General features: G+C 41.5%; 1 protein-coding gene across 4 annotated transcripts in view; it reads right to left on the reverse strand.

Annotated features, from left to right (window-relative positions):
- The window catches only part of fras1 (Fraser extracellular matrix complex subunit 1), a 316,636-nt gene that overhangs the window by 50,351 nt on the left and 247,165 nt on the right, over nucleotides 1-19,120 (reverse strand). For all 4 annotated transcript variants that reach the window (XM_084946695.1, XM_084946697.1, XM_084946696.1 and 1 more), the window contains 8 exons: nucleotides 17,866-17,898; nucleotides 13,590-13,721; nucleotides 13,347-13,475; nucleotides 12,877-13,124; nucleotides 10,103-10,254; nucleotides 7,311-7,473; nucleotides 6,006-6,138; nucleotides 348-538 (listed from right to left, as the gene is read on the reverse strand). In XM_084946695.1, coding sequence (XP_084802821.1) covers nucleotides 348-538; nucleotides 6,006-6,138; nucleotides 7,311-7,473; nucleotides 10,103-10,254; nucleotides 12,877-13,124; nucleotides 13,347-13,475; nucleotides 13,590-13,721; nucleotides 17,866-17,898 — 1,181 coding nt within the window. The remainder of the gene's footprint in view (nucleotides 1-347; nucleotides 539-6,005; nucleotides 6,139-7,310; nucleotides 7,474-10,102; nucleotides 10,255-12,876; nucleotides 13,125-13,346; nucleotides 13,476-13,589; nucleotides 13,722-17,865; nucleotides 17,899-19,120) is intronic.

A 19,120-nucleotide genomic window follows, 5' to 3' on the forward strand; every position in this document is an offset into this window, starting at 1 on the left:
AGCAGCGTCTGTGGTTAGAAATGAATTTTTGCTGAGAAAGAAAACCATTTCTGTGCTAACCTAGCTAACTGATAACACAAACAAAATAGTAATGCCTTGAGACTGCAAAATGGGGCTTCTCAAACCAAGGCGTTGTGTCATTGTGGTTACTTCTGCCATAGAAATGAAGGAAAGTGCAACAGTTTAACACAAACACCTTCAAAAATTAAGAGAGTTGAAACAAAATCTTCAAAGAAAAACAAACTTCCTTTATTTTGAAATACATTCTTAATTCTACATTAATCAGTGTCACTTATAATGATAGTACTACAAGATTTAGTAGTAGTAGCTTTTTAGTTTTTCCTTACCTGGATGTCAATTTCCACACTGAAAGCTTCCGTCTGACTGAGCCCGTCGCTGATGTAGACGCTGAAGATGTCCTGCTTGGTTTGAGGTTTAAGCTGGCTCTCCTGGACGTAAGAGATATGGCCAGATGTAAGGTCCTCCACAGAGAAAGGCACGTCAGGGGTGACGACATGTGAGCCGCCAACAGAGCTTCCTGATTGACAAGAGAACAGAGGAAGAGATGCAATTTAGAAAACAAAGAGCACTGCATTCAGGAGATGTAGGAGAGCCGCCTTTGTCCCCAAAGCCACTCTGCTTTGTAACTCCAGCAGATAAGACCATTTCCCACACCAGAAACATAAATTTCCTTCGGGATTAATAAAGTATTCTGATTCTGATTCTCTTTTTATACTACCGACACTTTATTCACTCTTAGTCACTTACAGTTATTTATTCACCTCACAGTCACTTTAATTTTAAACTGTGTAATTTTAAACTGTATATACCGTATATTCTGTGTATTTATTATCTCACTCTTATTGCCCGTTCTTCTTGTTCTTATCTTCAACGTTATGCTGCTCTGTTGTATGTTAATTGCCCTCTTGGAGATAAATAAAGTCTTTCTGATTCTGATTCAAATTCAAAGTGCACAAAATAATTTTATTCATTAAATCAATCTATTTTTTTCTTAAATTCTTTCTTTTAGTGTAAAAATGATGATTTGTCCTGTCGTCCGGTTGTGGCTACACGCTGAAAAAAGCCATTTCTACACTGGAACATTTATTATACTGCAACAAAGAACTCATAAACCTCTCAGGTGACCAGTTAGCAGGCCATCACTTATATCCTCTGACAGCTGCAATGACAGCAATATTTGTCTTCTCCGTCCCATCAGGCTTTTCATTTGACTTCAGCCGGAACTGTCTGGTAGTTTAGATGCATGGACGGTCTTTACAATTCTCCAGAAAAGCACACTTTGGCTGTGATGACACGACCTGGCTGTCCTCAGGTTGAAGGAGAGTCGCCTTGAATACTTAACATCAACCTTGAAATCTCTGAAGTTTGAGAGAAAGTATGAGTGTCTTTCTTGCAGAAGACGGATGACTCCGCACTGAGCTGAGTCAGGGCTCTGGAGGGAATAGCTGGTGTGTGTGTGTACTTGTATTTACTTTAGTGTATGCGTGTAAATCAGGCCCAACAGTAAATCGCATCACATCACATCGCCTCATCTGCCTGTTTTACGGTGAGCATCGGGAGTCTCTTATCTGAGCGGGAACCCTCACAGAAGTGTAATCAAAACAGGAAATCACCTGAAGCCTCCAGGGAATTACAATTTTTCCAGAATCATTTTTTTTGGTTCTGTTCTCACACGTGGCATCTGCTGATCTCAGATTCACAGCACCACTCCTGCAATCACGCCACTGACATCTCTGTGCATCGCTGACTGAACAAGGCTCTGAAAAGGAATGTGGGTCGAAAACAGATCCAGTTGTTCAGGAACGTGATGCAGAGAGTTAGCAGGCTGGAATATTAATCCCAGAATTGTTTTTTATTAAATTTCATTAATTTTATTTTAGGATTAATTATAGTTACAGATGATTCTACACTAATGGGATCTGAATTCTAATTACTATATTCCATCCCTACTTCTCTTTTAATGCTGGACTCATAAAAGCACGATTATGAACCATCCCAGATGATGTGGGGCATTTACTCTTGGTCGATGATGAAAATAAGAAAATGGGTCATGCACACGGCAGTTTATGGTTCCTATCTCGTTTACAGGTATCCGGTTGTACTACACAGCAGATCGTAGTATTACACTGATAAAATGGCCCAATGGGCACCAACACCACAGATAGTTCAGGTCTAGTTCAACTCAGAGCAACTGCCAGTGCCAGCACACCTGTAAGTGGAAGCAGGTGTGCCCTACCTTGGACCTTACCGATATCTGAATGCGTGAGATATGAAAAAAAATTACCAAGCATATAATCATGAAGAAAGTGCAAACCATCTATAGGTGCTAACACTGCTCTCTTTTCTAGGCTGTAGACTTATTTCCTCTATGAAGTTGGATTGCACAACATGAGTCAGTGGAGACTGGTTCTCTTTTGGAGCCAGCCTCCAGTGGCACCTAGAGGAACTGCAGGTTTGGCACTTTTATATCAACTAAATTTTTTTTTTAGCCTTCAAAATTTCTGCTTACAGTATCTAAGGCAGCGGTCCCCAAGCTTTTTTGCGCCACGGTTTAATGTCAGACAATATCTTCACGGACCGGCCATTAAGGTGTCGCAGATAAATACAACAAAATAAAATGACACGACCAAGACAAAAACTATGTATTTTGTAAATATGATAATAAACGCGATTTCACTGTGTAATTGTGTAACTTTATTAGCAGCGTCCTCCTGAAATGCGCCAACAACATTAAGAGTAACATCCTCCTCTCTGCCCTAAATGCTCTCTGGTTGCTATGGTAACTATGGTGGTAAATATTTCTTTCAAAATAAGACACAGGAGACGATAAAAACATTGAAAACCACAAATTTCACACCCGAGCCTCAACTCTCTCGGCCCGGTACCGGTCCGTGGCCCGGGGGTTTGGGACCGCTGATCTAAGGAGTTTAAATAATCACGGGAGTGAGTAATCAGAATAATCCATCCATCCGTTTTCTGCCACTTATCTGAGTCTTACACAGGGGGAGCAACTGGGGCTGGAACACTGAGGCATTCCCAAACCAGCTCTACCATAATTTTAGACAGAAAAGGCCAACAATCAGACAATCTGCTACGAACAGCAACTGGTGATGGTGGGAAAAAATAAAGGAAGAAACCACCGACAGAACCAGGAAGGGAGTCGCTTTTGTCTCTTTCCATTTCCTCTCCTGACATCTACAGAGAAAGACGAACACAAGGAGACAAAGCGGCATGTAAACAGATGGGGAGTGACAAAGATGGGCTGGGAGTTGTTTACTTTTCTTCTAGGACCTCAGGGGCCAAAATGACATTAGCTGTATTCCTTCCATGTCAGCTTTATATTAAAGTAATTATTTAAATTCAAATTGGAAAATGTCTATACTGCATTGCAGTACGTGTGCTAATCACCAAACTATTATGTATTTTGTTAAGGGAAAAGCCATTTCCTGCATAAACACTGCCTATGTGTGAGATTTTTGTTTTTTCCATGTGCATGTTTTGAATTGCTGGATTCATGCAAATGCACAACATCAGCGTGCGAGTCAATGTCTTTTGTGTGATGGTGCATCTACATATCAACATTATAAAAACCTGTGCATGTTGGTTTTGTTGCCAGCACACTGACAGTGACACTGACTGGCCTCCCCTGTGCCCCGGTGACAGCAGAAATCCCATCACCCGGCACCACTGATGCTGCTGAATACCAACGACTCCAGCTGCCATCAAGGACGGGACGCCGGGACACAGAGAGAAAAGATTGGCGCCAGCTGGTTATCTACAGCTGCAGACACTATAAATATCTGACCCCATAAATTTATCCTTCATTATGTCTGCAGACAATGTATAATAGAGAAGGCCAATTATGGTAAATAAATAAATGGTAAATGGTCTGTATTTGTATAGCGTCTTACTAGTCCCTAAGGACCCCAAAGGGCTTTACACATCCAGTCATCCACCCATTCACACACTGGTGATGGCAGCTACATTGTAGCCACAGCCACCCTGGGGCAACGGGTGAAGTGTCTTGCCCCATTAAAAATGAACAGTTTCTTTACATATGCAGATCAGTATGATGATTTTCTGCTCTTAACTGCTAAAATCCGACCAACAATGTGATACGATTTACTGGTTTTAATGAGATTTTATTTTTACAGCAAGCTGAACTTCTAAAGTTCAAAGGTTTCTTCTTGGAGTTGGAGTTTTCACTCACTGCCTTATTCTGTGTATCCCATGGAGTAAATCCATGTTTTCTAAATGCATTGCAGTATTCAGGTCATTTACTGCGGGTTTTGCATGCAGTCGATATCCTGAATGATGCAGATCATGCAACTCCAGATGATTTCATTGAGTCTGTTACAGCAACATGGATGCAGCTCTCTAACCAAGGTTGATAGTCCACTCCATTCCCATCCACTTATCCTTTTCAGGGTCACAGCCCCCCTGTGACCCTGACTATCCCAGCTGTCTTGGGGCGAGAGGCGGGGTACACCCTGGACAGGTCGCCAGTCTGTCGCAGGACTAACACATAGACAAAGACATGGGCAATTTAGAGTTTCCAATTAACCTATCCTGTGGGAGGAAGCTGGAGTACCTGGGGAGAACCCACGCATACACGGGGAAACCATGCAAACTCCACAAAGAAAGACCCTGGTGGAATTGAACTCAGGACCTTCTTGCTGTGAGGCAACAGTGCTAACCACCGTGCTGCACGTGGGCATGATGAGCAGGGTTGATAGTGTCAGCTATAATTTAACTTTAATAATTTAAATAATAATCTAAATGCTGAAGCTTTAAAATATGTCCCAAACCAATAGATCATCTTTTATTTAAAGGCTCTTGGACCCAAATAGTCTGAGGATGTGCTTGTTAAGACTTCAGAAACACAGAATATTCCCCTTCAACACTAAAGTTGTACCTTTTGAAACATGTTGGTTGAAGCAGTAAGACTGATTGCTCAGGAAATACATATTTCTCCCTAGTGACCAGATATTGCCAGGGGGTTGCCAATCTGTCTCTAAGCCTGTGTGACTGAGGTGTGTAGGTCAGATCGTATAATAACTTTTAAATCACAAGGTAGTCCCACCCTGCTTTATCATCTTTTTGGACACTAATAAGAACCATATTTTATAAAATAAACATCATTCTAAAACTAGAGACTGAGACCATACGCTCATCAGGAAAATGTTTACTGAGAGTTTGGATTAAAGCAGCCAACTTCCTTACACCCATAATTGTCTTTGCAACCAGAGAACTCACCTTGGCCATCAGAAAGAGAAGAAAGCATAAGATGCACTTTTCCCTAAGCTACGCCCAGCTTTGATTACAACCTGTTCTTGCTAATGTGGGCTCATAATGTCACATTTGCATACAAGCATGATTTCTTCTGACTGAAAAAAGAAGAAAGCCAAAAACAAGATGGTAACAGCCAAAATACTAAAAACGAGGCTTCACAATCCAGTGGCTGACATCACCGCTCTGTCTATTTTTTATATATAGACCAAAATTACAATTACAGCCAGATATACCATTTTCATTATTCATTCTCAATATGACTTTTCTTCCTACTGTGTTTATATCTATTTCATTTCATGTTGTTTCAGCTTCTGCACTTGCAATGTTACAGTTTCCCCAGAATCAGTTCCTCTTCAACTCTTGTCACCTTTTTCATTTTTCCAAGCGCTTCCTCTCGGGAGCAGAAGAAAGAGCAGCAGTAGTTGAGTGAGCCTCAACATTGTGAAACTTCAACAATTGCCCCATCTGTACCTGGCTATCTGGCGGCTCTAATCCACAGCACAATCAAGCCGAGACAGATGGCACTGGTACCGCGGGGAATTCACCCGGCATTGTGTGCACAGGAATGTGACGCAAATTGAAATGTGCAAATTATTCAGAGTAACAGTTGCAGTTTGTCACATCAATTCAGCTTCCTGCAACAGTGACCACACTCCAAAATATCTGCATACCGTCACACAGTCACTTCTCACCTCTCCTGGTGTTCTCAATAAAACCATATTTAGGAGGGCTGACGAGCCAAATCAGCAGGTCCTTCGGGGGCGTGTCCACATCTGACACTGTGATGTCATTGGTAGACAGCTGTACACGACCGCCTTCCTCGACCTAGACATGGATAATAAGCAAAAATAAATTATTTAATTGGGAGATCCTAGTTTTCTCACTTGAGTCTAAAGTATAGTTACTACAATATAGTCTGTTTAATATTTTAATCATATTATATATTTAAAGCTCTGATAAAACTCAGAGTGGGCTCATAAAAAAAATCAGAATCTCAACTGCAGAAAAACAAATCCCCTGAACATGATTAAAAACTCACAAAAACTGGAAATTCAAATCTTTACAAGACCCTTGAAGGATGAGTACACAGTAGATGTTAAATTATTTAATGCTCCGTGAAGCTTTTTCTCTTTTCTACCTTTATTGTATTCTTTTAATTTACCCAGAAACAAGACAAGCTGTGAACCCATGGAATAGGTCCCACTTTGAGGTGTATTGGCTGACCCAGAAAATGAGTTTCTCCCCACACAGCCATGAAATAAATAGATCCAAGAACGAGACATTTCTTGGGGCGAAATTTGACTTCGTATCCTTGATGAACGGTGGAATTTGTGGAGGGACATCATATCCCAGGTACAGCCTGCAGATACGGCAAAGCTCTTTCTCTTATCATATTGTTATCTTGCAGTGAAAGACAGAAAGTGCACATTTCTTTAGTGTAACACAACGAGACTGACAAATGTCCACACACATACACAGGGGAGAATGTGTTAAATATAAAAGCATGCTGATGCCATATTCTGCTGCATTTGTATTAGCTCCTGGACTGTGACAGTGACAGCGCATACCTTTACCCTTATCCGTGAGCCTGTAGTTTGTGGACTTGAATGTCCAGTTAGCTCAGCAGGACAGAACAAAGCAAGCAGAAGTAGAGGAGTACGTATCTGTTATTCCCACTCACAGAGGACAACACTCAAACATCATGGTACGTAAATGCCATTTGCTACATGTTGATGAAGGAAATCCAGCAGACATCAACGCAACTTTCAATTTGGAGCTATTTTTTAAGCAATCTGATGGAGATCATGTGACAGGATTCCCTCGCTTCTTTTCTCTAAAATATAAAACAGGTACATTAAATATGATTTGATGCTGTACTTAAGATATTCTTCTGACTAAAGGTAAATATTGTTTCAGCTGGCCTGCTGTGTGCACCTCCGTTAAGTGTGTAAGATTCTTACTTGCACATTTGCATGCAGGACATAGCGTGTGCGTACCTTGATGCTGCTGCGGACAGTGACCAACGGCGGCTGTCTTGGTGCGGAGGTGATGGTGATGGTGCATATCTGGTTGTCAAGGCGATTGTTGTCACCATCATAAACAACAAAGTGGAAGATATCAGTCACTGGCTGACTTCCCGTCTCTATTGAAGTGATGTACCTGCAGATGGAAAACCTGTTTTAATCACAGTTTCTATTTTCTTAATTTATCCTTCCATTTTCTTATCCAGGTCCGGGTTGCACAGATGCACCAACTTCCTTCTCTCTAGCCTTTAGCTGAGAGACACATGGCCAGATTTACTAATGGTTTACTAATGAGGAAAAAAGCCTTCGCCTCTAGTTCTTCTGGAGGACACTGAGGTGTTTCCAGACAAGCCAAGAGACAAAATCTCTCTTCTGAGCCTCAGCTAGGAGGCTTCAATGAGGCATCCTGGTCAGATGCTGAATTCAAATTGCTCCTTTCATTGTGGAGTACCAGCACTGCAACTCTGAGCTCTTCTTGAATTACTAATCTCCCCATCCTACTGCCCTAAGGCTGAGCCCAGACGCCCTTTGGAGGAAGATCATTTCCACCACCTGTATCTGAAACTGCAGCCATTTGGTCACAATACACAGCTCCACCTCATAGATGAGGACAGGAATAAAGATTAGACCATAAATCTTTTTTTTATATATATATATATATATATATATATATATATATATATATATATATGAGATGAACAGTTGAGCTAATACAAGGGGAAAAAAGACCTGAAGTCAAACAAAGAAACAAAAGTCTTACTTTTCCATTCCCGTGATAATCAAAGGAAGTCGAGAAGAAAAGCCTCCCTCAGAGAATCACTCACTTAAATCGAAATCAATGACATTTACAAAAATTCTTAAAAAAGGTTTCTTAATCTTTAAAGTGTGTGTTTAATAATGATTTTGTCTGATACAATAATTCTCTTTTAATGGGTACATAATTATCTGTTTATGTGTTAAGTCGTGGATTGATAGAGGACTTAGCACAGATTCGCTTTAGCCCTCTCACAGTGATACAGCTGCTAATCTCTGCAGAGCACTAATAAAACTGAAAGCCATGCCAGTGTAATCTCCTCTAATCCCATTCAATTCTTTTAAAACAATTCCCAGCTCTTGTTTGTAAGAGCCAGCACCAAAGAGACAAAACTAATACAGCCGGTTTGAAGTTCGCCCCCAGAGATCGGCCCGTGCCGCAGCTAATCAGGGGCTGCGTTATGGAAATGAAATAGCTAGTACGTGAATATTTATGCTTCATTTTAGTGCCTCTCATAGGGGCCTTACTACCACTTGCAGGTACAATCAGAGCTAAGTTAATTGGCTTTGCTAATGCCAACAGGCTGATTCATTGAACGCAACGGGAGAAAGACTATTGAATAACTTCCAGTTAATACGTTTGTTTTCTTACCGGGTTTTGGTTAATGTCTGTGGAGCTCTCATTTCATGAAAAGAAACATTAGGATTAAAGGAAAGCAAAATGGATCTGCAAGCTGTTACAGCGTCTTCTGCAGCTTGAAGCTGACAGGGAAAGTGATTCCCGCTGACTCGAGCTGCAATCAGAGAAATCGATCGTGAGTACGACTGCAGACTGAAGAACCCGAGGCGGTGTTTTATTGCACAGAGTGGCCTCGACACCAGGCTATTCCTTTACAGCTGCCTCTTTATTAGAGGCTTAAAAACCCTGCAAAAACCCAGGGAAAAACTACTTTACTTCAAACAGGTCTAATATTTTAAATTTTCCTCCACAACATGTTACATATTCCACATTTCACGTTTAGGTCCTTCTCTCACCTAAAAACCAAAAGGGTATAAGCTTTTTCTTTATTTCTTTACATTTTTTCTACCCCCAACCTGTCAATTTTCTACTGCTTATCCAGCTTAGCAGTCCAACGAGTGATGCAGATGCCTCACTGTCCAATGCCACCACCTCCAGCACTTCCAGGGCGACACCAAAATGTTCCCAACTGGCAGAAAGACTTTTTCTCCCCAGCATATCCTGTGTCTGCCCCATGCTTGCCTTCTGGTTGAACCCATAACACCTCAACTCCGAGGCATCTAAGTAAGTCTGGACCCAGAGCTGCACGGTGCTCTGAGCCACTGCTTGTTCGAGAATGTAAATCCTGCCTGCTGTTGAAAACCAGTCTAAGCATCTATTCATTATTCTTATTGTTGTCATTTTTGCTTTCTTTTTTTAAAATATGTTTTTCTTTAATTTCATTTATGTTTATCGTGTGTGCTTGTGTATACTAGATGAACAGATATTACCTCACTCCATGTTGTTTTCAATGTGCCACATTTAAAAAAACTGACTCAACCCAATAAAAATAGATGAAACCACAGCAGGCCTGCAGGTGAAGGTGATAAGACCTCAGCTTTTACATATAACTACTCCTAGTTACTCAAACGTTGTCGCCGTGAGGCAGCCGTTAATAAAAATATTAACATTTTTTTGTAGACTCCCATCGAGCTTTGTGAATCTTTATCGCATTTTCACTGACTGCTTCTGGGGACAACCGAGGGTTTTTGAAAGTCATTTTTAGTTAAAGTGCAGATGTTATACTGATATTACAGTTTTGTAAGTCTCTGAAGTAATATTTAAACCTTCACAGAAAGCCGTAATTAAACACCCGTGTCTTTGAGGTGGGGTAAAGTGCTTCACAGGTCACATAAAAACACACCATTGCAACATTTACTAAATGCTGTCCTCGTTGTCTGGAGGATTTTAAACGTCTTAACTAGTCCCACTGAGTAGCTGTTGCTACCCATACCTGATCCTGTGCTTATTGAGGTCCTCCATTGTGAAGGAGGAGTACTCCCTCAGCTCCTGGTGCTCCTGCTGGGACTGGCTCCTTGTCAGGATGCCGTACATTGGCACCGACACCAGCTGGAGTCGAATCTGGTCATCTGGAGATGAGTCATCCTGAGGGACCAAACAGACTTTAGTGATACTGTACTTAAAATGAAAACAGCAAGTCTCACCTACAACTCTTTATTCACAAAATTATTCTATGCTGAAAAATTTCCCTCATGTAACATACATAGAATACAATGTATAAAACATTGCCTATCTTCCTCCAGTCACCCCCGGCCCTTGGATGGTGTTGCGCATCCATCCTCTGCTTATCCAATTCAGGGTACCTGGGAGGTTGGAGCCTTCCCTTCACCAATCTTTTACAGGGCTATCACATAAAGATAGACAACTATTCACACATGCTGGTAATTTAGAATCACCACCTGCTGTGCTCTAACCCCATGCATGTCATTGGACCGCACGAGGAAGTTGGAGTACCTGGAGAGAACCCATACAGACATGGGTTCTCTCTAACATATCCAGGTTTGGTTTTGGGATTGGTAATTTTTTGGTAGCCTGCTAAAGAAAACTAACCTTACCTATACTGTAGGCGTCAACAAGAACTTGGCTCTGTTTATTAAATAAGGGTCACCCAGTCACATCAAAGCTGACTTAGCTTTAAAGGAAGACGGCGTTTACAGCTTGTTTCGGTCAGTGGATCGACTGACCAGTACCTGACCAGTCAGGTACATCTCAGGCCCCTGAAGATTCTTATCTATATCACACATTATAAAATCATCGGGTTGTCCATCAGCATGTAGCTTTATAAAGGCTTCATATTTTAATTTCACAACAATAACATCTCATTTATTTCCACAAAACTGGAATGTTATGAGATAAATGATATAAGGCTTTCATGTTGCCCGGCAATAAGTCAGACTCGTTCCCGGTGGGTGATGGGCTCCGCCAGGGCTGCCCTTTTGTCACCGGTTCTGTTCATAATTTTTATGGACAGGATTTCTAGGCGCAGCCAAGTGGCGGAGGGCTTTCACTTTGGTGGCCTCAGAATCTCATCTCTACTTTTTGCGGATGTGGTTCTGTTGGCTTCATCGGGTGAGGGCCTCCAGCTCGCACTGGAACGGTTCGCAGCCGAGTGTGAAGCAGCGGGAATGAGGATCAGCACCTCCAAATATGAGGCCATGGTTCTCAGCTGGAAAAGGGTGGAGTGCCCACTCCGGGTCGGGGATGAATTCCTGCCCCAAGTGGAGGAGTTCAAGTATCTCGGGGTCTTGTTCGCGAGTGATGGGAGAAGGGAGCCGGAGATCGACAGACGGATTGGGGCTGCGGCTGCAGTAATGCAGACGCTGCACCGGTCCATCGTGGTGAAGAGGGAGCTGAGTGTAAAAGCGAAGCTCTCAATTTACCGGTCGATCTACGTCCCTACCCTCACCTATGGCCACGAGCTGTGGGTAGTGACCGAAAGAATGAGATCGCGGATACAAGTGGCAGAAAGGAGCTTCCTCCGAAGGGTGGCTGGCCTCTCCCTTAGAGATAGGGTGAGAAGTTCGGCCATCCGGGAGGGGCTCAGAGTAGAGCCGCTGCTGCTCCACATCGAAAGGAGCCAGCTGAGGTGGTTCGGGCATCTGACAAGGATGCCTCCTGGGGTTGGTGTTCTGGGCATGTCCCACCGGGAGGAGGCCCCGGGGCAGACCCAGGACACGCTGGAGAGATTATATCTCTCGGCTGGCCTGGGAACGCCTTGGTGTTCCCCCGGATAAGCTGGAGGAGGTGGCTGGGGAGAGGGAGGTCTGGGCTTCTCTGCTTAGGCTGCTGCCCCCACAACCCGGCCTCGGATAAAGCGGATGAAGATGGATGGATGGATGGATGTTGCCCGGCAACCACTTAGCAATGAACTAAAGGGACATTTGTATAGTACAGCAAAACCTCAGCCTTGCAAGAGAGACACAAAAATTGGCTGATTGTTTTTAAACTAAGAAAAACACATAAGTGTATTCTTTATTTATATATACAACAACACTCACCTATATTTTTTATTTTTCTCTATGCAACCACATCAAACCATACTGTAGCACAGGCATGTACTAGCAAGATAAATGAAGATGATTTTAAACTGTGAACGATGCAAAGTTTCTCCAATGGAGTCCAAAATTAAAAATATGGAGCTGAAAATAAGCTGAATATGTCTCTCCATCATTGAGTGCATATGCCTGTCTATTCTAGGGCTGATATAGGGATGGACAGCTGGACTTTGAAAGATAGCACCAGGTCACAGAAGCAGCAAACAGGCCTGGAAAGGCCCTAAAATCATCTATTCGAACCATAGCTCATGCAATATGCACTTGCTGGCTCATGTCTCACAGAACTGCGAGCATGGTTTCGAGTGGGTGCAATCAGCTCCGACCGCCGAGTCCAAACCAGGACGCGACACAGCCCGGGGACAGCCCATTATCAGATTTTCATGCATGTTTGGTGTGTTCCCTGCTGCTTGGATTTTTTTTAATCCTTTTTTAGTCATGCTTCATGTTTTGCTTCTTTTCCACTTTTTCTTCTTCTTCTTCTCCTTCTTCTATACACCATGTCTTTCTTTTTAATATTATATCTTTCTGAATCTGCCTGCACAACCTCTCTTTTCCACACAAGACCCCATGACACTTGCGTAATACATAAACCAAAGCTCAGCGTAATTCAAACACTAAACACTCTCACTGGCACGCAGCTCTCCTAACTCACCGTGTAAGCCAGGTGTGAGCGTCTGATGACAGTGCTGCTTTTCTCGCCCACTTCCAGCGAGAGCGTGGCGATGGGGTCCTGCTGTGGCCCGCTGCCTCCAGCGCCTAAAACCACCACCTGCACTACTGTGGCAGCCATGGAGATACCGTCGCTAACTGAGAAGGTGATGGCATCATCTTGGGTGGAGAGCCCGGAGTGGTGGTAGAGCAGGACATTGCGGGTGACGTCGCTGAAAGTGAAGGTGTCACCTGAAAAGACGGAGGAAATGTGGATGTTACAACTGTAGTTTCATGTGTTGATTTTCGTCCTCCTGCTTTTCTGTTACCTTTCCACCAGAGACGCGGTTATACAAGCAGGGAAAAAGAAGACGTGAGGACAAAAAAAACTGACAATAACTAAATTTTTGAGGCCACAAAAATATTCTTTCTTCTTAAGCGGGTGGCCAAGCTTCTGTTTGTGTTGTACTTTACCATTAGTCATGCGAATCTTTGTGTTGCCGTCAGTCTTTATCAGCTCTCCATGGACGGGAGCTTCTACCACCTCGAACTCCAGCTCATCTGGAGCCGTGTCAACGTCGCTCACGGCCAGCTGCTGACCGCCTGCATGCGCCACAGAAATGGAGAAGAGTTAGAAGCATGAACAGCCGGCCCTCGACAAGTTCTCTTATTAAATAGTTTTTGTACGAGCCTGTTTTTGCGTTTATATAATCTTACCGATGGCAGCTTGTCCTCGGAGGCTGACCTCCAGCAGAGGGTCCAGAACCTGAAACACCGGCGGCTGCTGGTGGTTTGTCAGCAGCAGGACAGCAAAGTCCAGCTCGGGCGTGGTGTGCTCGCCATCTGACACTGAAGCACACGCACGCAAGAAGGAGAAGAAGAATATCATTAAAGCAACCACACAGATCATAGATGACACAGAGGAAACACACAGACACAAATTAGTCCAAAAACAAACGCGCACCTCTAACACATCACCGCTAATTAGCTTCCCAGCTTCTTTTACTTCACAAAGAAATCTTTTTAAGGAAATTTAACAAGCTACAAGTCAAGATTATAGAAAATAAAGCACATCATAGAGGCTGAAGTTATTAATTAATTAAAAAAAACATAATCAAGCCAAAAAAGGTGTTAGAGTGTAAACTCTACTTAATGGGGCCACTTGTCACTTTGCATTTAACACATGATTTAAAATTGAAACAGCAACAAGCCAACTGTCAAGTGTCAATTTTTTCACCTGGACATAAATGAGAGGGAAAAAAAAACAGCTTTATATAAAAATATATTATGATTTTATTATTTTGCTGCTCTTTTGTTTTACCTTATAACAAATTCTTCAATAATCTGAATTAAAAAGACAAAATTCCCGAGAGTTTTCACCACTCTGACTCTGATGGTGTAGCTCTTAACACATTTAATTGGCAAGTAAAAGGTTGCTGGTTTGATTCCAGCTGGAGACACAAATACCCTTTGGGTTTGTGTCAGCAAGGGTAAAACTCGAGTGGCAACAGAGAGATATTTTCTCTCTTCCACACATTTCTGATCATTTTAAACTCAAATTTTCTTCCTTCAGACTGAAACGTTTAGGCTTTAGATGAGTGCCGTCGTGAAAGTAAGTGAAGGGCCGCAATTGAAACGACAGTCCCACAATAGTGCTGAATTATGCTGAAGCCCCAAACAGATTGCTTTAACTTTTTCATGTCTCTGAAATAAAACAAGAAGCTACTTAGAGAGATTTTATTGTTAAATCGTATTTATTAGAAATATTGTTGCTACCAAATTTCCTGTTATTGTTAATAAAACTTTGTGTTTCACTGTAGAGCAGGGGTCTCAAACTTAAATGAGTTGTGTGCCACTGCTGGCACTGTCATCTCATGTTAGGGCCACTTTAGTGTTCAACTTGTACAAATAAACAAACAAACAAACAAGAAAACACCCACAAATGTGTTTTTTAAAGTTTCAAATATTAAATAACAAGACAAAACTGCAAATGTGAAAGCATTATTTTTCTCACTCTTAACTAACTGAAGCCGTTCATTGAACTAGCAAATAAACAAATCTGTACCGTCTTTGTGGCCGGACACGTGGCAGCACTTCTGCTACAATTTTGTTCGTATTTAACAAAATAAAAGTGCAGACATAAGTGTGCACATTAGTTTTTGACTCTCTCAGTGAACTAACGCAGCCAATCCCTCGACATGTTTGTGCTCTCTGCTCATGTTGCCTTAATAAAGAACTTATTTTAACATTGCACTCAACAACAAACAAATCCTACCTAACAGAAAAAGTAACTTCAGTGGCTAAATTGCTTATATTTCTTCACGCCAATACACAGGCTGTAAGTAGGGGTGACACGGACCGCAAGTGGCCCCCGAGCCGCGAGTTTGAGACCCTGCTGTAGATAGACATGAATATTCTGCCTAACAAGATACAAGGGGACAATTTTCTCTACCCATAGTAAGAACCAATTCATTTAGAAGCACAGGTTTGTACAGGGCTACGGAGGCATGGCATTTCAATGAAGATACAAATAAAGCTACAAAACTTTTAAAACAACATTTATTTGCTGTAACTTTTAACCACAGGTAGAAATTCTTAGAATGAAGTCGCATTTTTGTGTTTGCTGCAGTAATGATGGATCATGGTTGAACAGGGTGAGCCCTAACCATCAGTGCTTACCCTGATATGAGGCACACTCTGTGCTATAAGGAGCTGTTTTTGTTGTCTGCGTGTTAAAAGCTGAACCAACATTATCATTTTAAATCATTTATTATTACAGTTCATGTTTGCATCAATGAATGAAGAAAAACTAAATGAGCACAGACACAAAGTACACGGTTAAACTGATGAACATGAATGAAGTCATCAATCTGATTAAGATTAATCCAATAATGACTGTTTATGAAGTGTTTTATCTACAGTTATTAATTTTAATGATGAATAAACTTTCATCACTTAGAGTAATTGGAATAACTGAGAGGGTGATTTCTCTGAAACACCATAAAATCGTGACACTTGATGAAAACTTATTCACGCAGCTCAGCTGACTGAGAGCTGCAATGTTTATAGTTTATCATAGTACGAGTTTGTTTGCACTTAGAGTATAAGTAGAGTGACCTTTGTTTGAACTGAGTTAAGCTGCAATACAGACTTATTACAATCATTTGTCTGTCAGATTCAATACAATAAAACTGGTGTTATTGCTTTTTGGAGGGCTGTTTAGCTGTTTAGCTGTGCTGTAATTAGTCTAAACTCACAAGTGGACTTCAGTGTTGTGTGTCTGTTAAGCAATTCCCTGTTTTATTTTGGAAGTCTTAGTCTGATCACACTGTTGTCTTTACTTCCTTTATGACTCTTATTTATTTATTCTATATATTTGCAGCATCTCTGTGCTCGCTGATGGATCATCTTTCCCTTGTTTAGCCAAGCCTTCCAGCACTCCTGTTTTTAGTTATATTCCTCTGAGTTCACACTTGAGCTTCTCGTGTACGACCTTTCCTGGATTTTTCCCAGGAATTTTCCTTTGTTTACTCCTTGCAGATTTGTTTGGCTCGCTACCGTTCACATGTATGACCGGTGCCTGTTTTTGCATTTGTTTTCGGTATTGCTGCTTTCTTTCTCAGCCTCCAGGTCTCCTGTCATTAAAGTTAAACACCAGAACAGAACAGAAACAGCGCAGTGAGCGAAAGTTCCACTTAATGTCTCAGTTTGAGAGCTGATGAATAATTTGGAACGGATTAAAGCCAGAAAACTGCCACAGTGTTTTTGTCGGTCCACACAATGAATTTCTAAAAAAATATTTAAAGAGGAAAGCAGCAAATGCATGTAATTAACAAAAGCTGATTACTAATGAAAGGTGTGCTTGTAACTAATCAGTTAACTGGCTTGTCTGCTGATTACATAATGAAGAAGAGAAGAGGTATGAACCTGCTAAAAAAATTTAAATGCTCAAATTAAATATAAAAACAATATCTGAGCGCGTACAGCAGCTGTTCAGGGATATGTAATTTATCTTCTACGCTGCAGATCAGCAACAGGGTCCTGATAACTGCAGCTGAGCTTTGGGTAAAGGTCATTTTTCCTCTTTTAGGGGCCTATAGAAGTCACTTAAGACTGAACTGGAGCAGAGGCTGAAAGCACCGTGTGCTCCCGAGGGCCGACACTAAAGTGAAAAACACTTTGGTGACACCTGTAAACACAGACTGCTGTTGGGGTGGAGTTAGAGAGTGATGGCACGCTTCCAAATGTTCAGTAAGCCTTGTTTTTATCTTAAGGTTCAAGGTCAAAGTTCGAGAACAGAGAATCATAAAGGATCTGAAGACTTTAGTTGAAGCGGATCAGTGTAGTAATGGCAAAGGAGCGAAAGAGGAGAAGAGGATGGAGAGAAGCACTGGGTGTGAAAAGAGGAGAGATTAGAGGGGTGATGAACTTAAAAGCTGAGAGAAAGATGAATAGAACAGGAAAAACATAAGAAGTGAGGAAAAATCCAAGGGGAGGAACATTTATGGGGAAGACAAAAATGAGGAGAGAGGAAACAGGAAACAGGAGAGGAGCAAAACAGAGAGGTGAAATTCAGAGAGAAGAATCTAAAATGAACGGTGGAAAAGGGGGAAAAGGAGAACTTTAGGACTGAAAAGGGAAAGCGATATAATTAAGAAAGGAACTGAAATAAAAGTGGAAATGAGAGAGAAACTAATTAAAGGAGACACAGAGGGAGAGAGAAGAGAAAAGACAAGAGAAAAGTTGAAGGAGGTGAAGAAGGGAAGATAAAAAAGAAGGAATTGATAGCAGAGGGGAGAAGATGGGAGGAGAAAATGGAGTGTGGAGGAGGAGGTGAGGATTGAGAGAAGATTTACAATGAAAAAGATGAGAAAGAAGAGCTCGTAAAAAAAAGAAGAAGAAGAAAGAGGACTGGGTGAGGAGGAGACAAACTGCCTCTCTTTTGTCTTCTTCCTCCTCTTACTTTTTAAATTCAGCAAGATGAAGTATTTACCTGTGAAATAAACGCTCAGCGACTCCGGCAGGCCTGTTGGGGTTAAACAAAGAAAGGAGTTACAGCCAGGAAGCGATAAAAGTAAAAAACAGAGGATTCATGCAGAGGTGACGCCGTGCTTCACTAAAGAGAAAAGCCCATACTGTATAAACTCAGAGGCAATGAGGACGATTTACTGATGCAAAGCTTCCACTGGAGCGCCATAAACCCAGATTAAGAAAATAAAAGTATGCTTTGATCTCGGATTATGGAAGATCTTTTTAAACAGAGGTCTGTGCTTCTGGAAACGTCTTAGCATCCTCTGATAGTTTTCGAAATGCTAAAACTCTGCTCTTCCTCGTCCAACCCATCCACCTCTTCAATTACTAACTATGCGAGGCTAATTTTATTGTTAAAAGCTTTGCAAGAATAAATGTGATCATGAGTGGCAATAAAAGACAGAAACACTAAAGACTACTCAAACTTTAATAATGATTAACATGTAATACTGTAATATAAACGTTCAGTTAGGACCATTTGTTTTGGGACAAGCAATCAATATGTGATTGAAGTTCAGGATTTCAGATTTGAGGGGTTTAACAATTTTTACACACAGTCTCCCATTTTCAGAAGCTCAAATGTAATTAGACAAACTATTAAAGCCATGTAAGGCTTTAAAAGCTGTTAGGATATCTGTTTTTACATCTAACAGTTAGCCAGTGTAGACGAGGTCCACTCTGAGTGGGGCAAAGTCACAATTTATAACAAAAAGGTGTAATATAATTAGAGATTAAAGTCTCAAATTAATGACCAGAAAGTGGACTGTCATGGTTTTAGCCCAGAGTGACGATTTTATCAGACGCATCCAGGTGAAAAGGAGGGAGATGATGGAAGAATCCAGCTCTGGGAGAGAGTTGTTTTTTTAAATCAAAAACACTCAGACTTGACACTGACTGTTTACTGATAGCACCTGTGTGACCCTCAGGCTCTGCAGTCGGCCTGATACGACGTGTGGATGCTGCTAATGGCAAATGATTATTGAACCTTGGTGCAATTTATGGTCTGTCAGTGGATAAGACTATTCAAACCCTTTATTTTAGTTACAAGCTTCGTTTTTACAACATGAGCATTTGGTTTACTTAGTCAAAGCTCTATAATGGAGTGATAGACAAACAACAACAAACTGAACCAGTGAAGTGAGACTTATTATTTTTCATATATTAAATATTAAAGTGCAATGAGTGCTGTGCGCTTTTAATAAACAGCACAGTGAGTG

This window comes from Perissodus microlepis, chromosome 12, assembly GCF_051167445.1.
Source record: "Perissodus microlepis isolate ML-2025 ecotype Zambia chromosome 12, ASM5116744v1, whole genome shotgun sequence".
In the NCBI taxonomy this organism is placed as follows: Eukaryota; Metazoa; Chordata; class Actinopteri; order Cichliformes; family Cichlidae; genus Perissodus; species Perissodus microlepis.